This window comes from Antrostomus carolinensis, unplaced genomic scaffold, assembly GCF_000700745.2.
Source record: "Antrostomus carolinensis isolate BGI_N321 unplaced genomic scaffold, ASM70074v2 scaffold23985, whole genome shotgun sequence".
In the NCBI taxonomy this organism is placed as follows: Eukaryota; Metazoa; Chordata; class Aves; order Caprimulgiformes; family Caprimulgidae; genus Antrostomus; species Antrostomus carolinensis.
In genome coordinates this window covers 1-5,162 of record NW_010317382.1, presented here as the reverse complement: position 1 = coordinate 5,162, position 5,162 = coordinate 1, and the positions used below count along the sequence as shown (strand labels likewise).

At 54.5% G+C, this 5,162-nt stretch overlaps 1 protein-coding gene across 1 annotated transcript; it reads right to left on the bottom strand.

Moving 5' to 3' along the window:
• Positions 1 to 1,269: 1,269 nt before the first annotated feature.
• Positions 1,270 to 5,092, bottom strand: TSPAN6 (tetraspanin 6; the record flags this gene model as incomplete). The annotated part of the gene is made up of 5 exons (XM_010168573.1): positions 1,270 to 1,338; positions 3,171 to 3,254; positions 3,915 to 4,070; positions 4,339 to 4,437; positions 5,018 to 5,092. Coding segments are annotated over 5 exons (483 nt in total), but the record flags the coding sequence as incomplete, so codon positions are not given.
• Positions 5,093 to 5,162: the final 70 nt, after the last annotated feature.

Below are 5,162 nucleotides of genomic sequence, written 5' to 3'. Positions count from 1 at the left end.
GGACGTGTGAAACCCACCCAGCCACAGCTGCTGCAGGAAACCAGAGCCCTGGGGCAGCCAGTGGTGCTCGTGTCCCAGCTCTGTGGGTCCAGATGGGTCACAAAGGCACATCCAACACCCTCGCCAGGACATGTGTCCCCAGCCCACTCGGCATCTCCCCCAGCAAACCTGGGAGGGTTTGATGTTCTTTGCAGGGGCTTGAACAGAGGAATTTCCATAAAAAGATAAAAAGAACAGCTAAGGAGGTTTCATAGAGTAAAATATCTCAATATTTATTGTGTCTCAGGACAAAAGAGTTCTACTTGATACACAAAACGAGTTAAAGCAGCATGTAATACTGACAATCAGGTCACAGCTGACTCGGTGCAAGGACACCTACCAAGGTAAAGGCACCAGGAGCTACATCACCAAACCTTGCTACAGCTTACAAAGAATCACTACAGCCTGTACTTTAAAAAGTACAACTATTAAAAAAATATAGAAAACCCAGAGCAGGGATGAGAGAGAGCTTGGCAACAAGCCGAGACCTTGCTGAGCCAAGGGCTTCAGGCAGGAAGGGCCGTGTGTGAACAAGGCAACAGCCCCATCTCAAGAGCTACTGCGTTCAGAGAGTGAGGGGACCTGGAGGGGCAGTGAGAGATGAGGGGAAGCATCACTTCCCGACAGAGGCACCGAAGATGAGCACTGGGAGTCCCACGAGGCCGTCAGCACGGCCGGCTTTGGCACAGCACTCGAGCGTGCGGGCGAGGAAAGAGCCAGGGGCTGCAGTGCCTGGAGGAGCACGCTTGCTGTAACCACCTTGCTGCAGCTACACTAATTATCCCACGCGGTGGCACAGCAGAGTAGTGTTAGGACAAGTCCCTGAGCGCACCAGGACAGCTGCTGCACTCGTTTCTATGAGCTAGTTGAGAAGAAGATCAGTCAGTTCAAAGCAAGATTTCACAAAGTGGCATCCAGAGGAAAACTGGAGGTGGTGGCATCCTCCCTGGCCGCGGAGAGTATACCCTGCATCGGGCAAGACAAAGCGTTAACAGACAAGGATGGACTTATATAGGGCTTAAAATGATGCAGCAGACATGGTCTTGCAGGTGCCCTCTATCCCCCCACACCTCCAAAAGCGGTACCCACCACTGTGCTGAAGGTCCCCAGGGGTGACCAGGTAACCAGGCAGCAGCCAGGGATGCAGAGGCAACCTCTATCAACTACATCAAACCCACCAAGCCCACATCACTGGACAGACGTACCTGGCCACAGCGTGCCGAGGGCCAGCTACACCATCTCATACTGATTGTTTGTGATGTACTGGGACAGGCAGCAGGCGAGAATGATGCCAACCAACTGGAAAAGAGGAAAAAAAACCAAACCCTAAATATCAGAGGTAGGCAAAACCAGTATGAGGTGTTTTAGGGGAAAAGCCTGGCAAATTGCTCCAGATCATCAGTTTTATAAAATCCAAAGATGAAAAGTGGGATTTACAAACCACAGCACGTGCTGCCGTGTGCCCCGCTTCAGAGTAACTGAGAGAGGCTGGAGCAGACGATCCTGGCAGGCATCAGCCAAATGAGCTCCTTGCAAGAGATGCTCCGCATCCTGTCCTGTTACATTTTGCTTCATGAAGCATCTACTGTTTTATGGTAATTTTGGAGATTACACAGATATCAGGAGCGTCACAGCCAATTACACAGCCACCAGAGAACAGCAGCCACCTCTCCCTGTTGCAAGGACAGCAGGGAAGCAAGGTTGCTGTTTTTACATCAGCATCTGAAGGACACGCTACTGTTATCACAACACAGCCTCCCAGCACCTGTGCAGACATTTAGGGCCAGATCCTGCAGGAGTTTGACCTACACCAGCGAAATTAGAGGCACATTTGCATGATGGGTCCCTGCTGCCCGCACAACACAGCAAGGCTTGCTGAAAGAGCGATAAAAGCCAGGAACTAGTTACAATTCCCAAGCCTGGCATCAGCCGAGATAATTTTGCAGCTGGGAGTGTGCAGCTCACCATTTGTGTGTTGGTCACGTCTCGGTGACCCCACAGCGAGCACAGCCCAGCTGACAAGGAGAGCAGGGTGAGTGGTTGGGCACAGCAGAGTGGCTCCTGCTCTCAGGCTCTCCCGGCTGCAGCCGAAAGCACTTGGTAGCACAAGCTGCAGCCAGGGGCTGTTGGTTCCTGCCTCTCCCCCAGTGCATCCGTTACGGAAAACACACGGTGACACACTCATTACAGGAGAAATATCTTGGTGAGGTTCCTCCTCACCATGCTGGCACGGTCAGCCAGTGGTCCCAGGGGCACAGCCTTGCAGCTTGTGCCACAGCATCATGTGCTGGATCAAGGGGAGGGTGAATTCAAGCTCCTCCAAAGCAAACACCAGCCAAGCTCGCTGTGTAGCTCACTGAGAGCCCAACAAGCTCCCACAAACCAGCTAAAAAGAAGGGCTGGCTGTGCCTCCTGCAGCTCCCACTGCATTGGAAAACCCTTGGCACCTCAGGAAACCCCATGGCAGCGTCACTGTGCCCAGCACCCAGCGTGGTGGAGCTGGGGACAGGGGCCTCTCATTTCCTGTCGGGATAAAGTCTGATGGAGCCGGAGCTGGCGAGCACGTCACTGCTGCGGCTCCTGCAGGAAGTGTCCCACGGGATAAAGTAAAGGAGAGGTCGGGGAGCAGGAGGGAGAGGAAGCAATCACAGGGTAAGGCAGCGTGCAGGGCGTGAGCCATCAGCATGAGCCGTGCCCCACGGGTGCTCACAGGGACCCAGCCACGCAGAAGCGATGCCAAAACACCTCCCTGATAAAAAGGAAGGTCAGTGGGTAGGAAAAGGAAGGGCGCAAATTTGATCCCTGCCAACAGCAAAGGCAGGGAGCTCACCCGGCGCAGCACAGGCTCCCTTTGGGTTTTCTTAAAGTCGGATGTTTCAGACAGGAGCTCTTCTTAAATAACTTGGGCTCACAGAAACAGAGCTGGTGCTTCAGCCCTGGGTTTAAGAGACTGGTGACTGTACAGAGGTGAGATTAAACCCAAGGGGAATCTGCAGAATAGCTGCTCCTTCCTGGCTGAAACGGGCCGTGCCTTTTGTACACACACCAGATTTTGCACAGAAATTAAACCCCTCCAGACACTCTTACTTCACTCTGCACTCCTCCTGTGCCGGACAGCAAGGGAGAGTTACCTGGAAGCAGGCGATGCCAAAGGAGATTCCAGCCACAACACTCATTTTTGACTCCATCGTTGATGTTACCAGGAAAAAACAACCCTGCAGAGGAGGGAAAGCGAGCATGTGTGCACCCAGTGCTTTACACACCCTGAGAGCACAAACCAGCACCTCCCCAGAGCACCAGCAGCTCCAGAGGAAGACGCTCCTGCGCAGGCAACCCAGGGCTCCTGGCTGCCACCCTCCTGCCTGACCTGGGCAAAGTCATTTCTGCCTGACCAGCCTCCCAGTCCCACTGAGTTATCAAGGGGAGTGCTGCCCTTGGGCTGTTCCCAGTGGGAGAGCTGGGTTGAGCAAGGTGACTCATCAGAGTCCCTTGCCAATGAGGTCACCTGTGCTCATCACCAGGTCAGGACTTTGCACAGCTCTCAGGAGACGTCAGCACTGCCAAAACTAACTTACAGAGAAATTACCTCCTTATTCACCTGTTCTCTCAAACACACAGCCCTGAGCAAAAACACTTGGGTCTGGCTGGTCCCTGACCTCCAAGGAAGGAGTGAGGGAACCTCAGATGTGAGGCAGTGCTTGCTCCTCCATACCCTTCCCCTACCTCCACCCTGGGGGAGTCCCTAGACCACAGAACATCAAGACAGCAGTTCTCCTTTCAAGCCTTCCAGGGAAGGGCAAGCCCACCTCCACCCACCCATCTGTGCCCTCCCCACCTCCAGGAAGAGCAGGGGGATTTTTCTGAGCTTAACTTACATCCACAAACACTTTCAGCTTGGCTTTGCTCAGGTCTTTCAGATCCTCCGTTGAGCAGTCATCCTGGCTCTTGCAGCAGCTCCGGGGGATGCCCCTCTGGGTGAAGTATTCGGTCCTCTCCCAGTCCGAGTAGTTCTGCACCCCGCAGCAGTGCAGCTGGAGGAGGAAGCATGTTTGGGGAGCACAGTCATGCCAGAGTACTGACCCCCAAGTCCTACCACCACATCCATGGCTCCCCTGCTCTGGCCTCTCCAGGAATCACCCCCATCTTGTGCCCTCATCCAGCATTTCTCCCAAACTCAAATGCTTGAGGTGCAAAATGACTCCCAGCACTGTGACAGGGATGCCAATACCACGGGGTGTCCCAGGGGTGAGGTGAGCGTACCCACCCGCCACCAGCCAGCCGTCAGCCTGTGGCACTCACGGTTCTCTGGATGGTGTCGACGGCCTCGCTGTGCCGATCCGCGGTCACGTTGTAGTCCCTCAAGGCCAGGTTGAGGTTACTCTCAAAGTTGGTCTTAATCTGCAAGAGAGAGGTCTCTGCAGCGGTGCCATCCCCTCCCACACTTCGGGACACACGGTCCCATATTAGTCACCCCTCAGCAACAGGAGGAATGACTCTGGCTGTGGCCAGCAGACATTTCCCTGGCCATCCAGGCAATTAAATGCTCTATTAAAGGGCAGGCTGGGATGCGCTGTGGCGGCGGGGATGCTGCGTGTAATAACAAGGATCTACACGGTGCCAACTCCCTCCCAAGCAGGCTGCTCCGCAGCACGGGAACCCTCAGAAGAGCTTTAGTTACAGAAATTATTGCAGAACACAGACCAAAGCCAGAAATTAAAGGCCAGGGCTACTGTGCCTGTTCTGGCAGAGGGGCAGCGTGCTGTGTGGGCAGACCCCGTGTCCAGCCTTGTCTTTACAGGGACCTTAGGGATCCTTATGGGGACCAAGCTGCTCTTTGGGACCTTTTAACCTCATTTTAGCTAAACTAAGCACCACTCCCAGCAGCACCTCTGTGCCTCCAGCAGCATCTGCTTGGGGTAAAACCAGCAAAACATTTGCTCTGCAGCATCTGGAGACAGCAGCGGCCTCCCAGACTCACCTCATGCCTGAAGACGAAGCCCACGACGGCGGCCACCAGGACAATGAGGAAGATGAGGGACAGGAGCATGGCGTACTGTGGGCAGAAAGTTCGGGATGGGACAAGGTGGAGGGGTGGGGTAGGATGGGATGGGGTAGGATGGGAT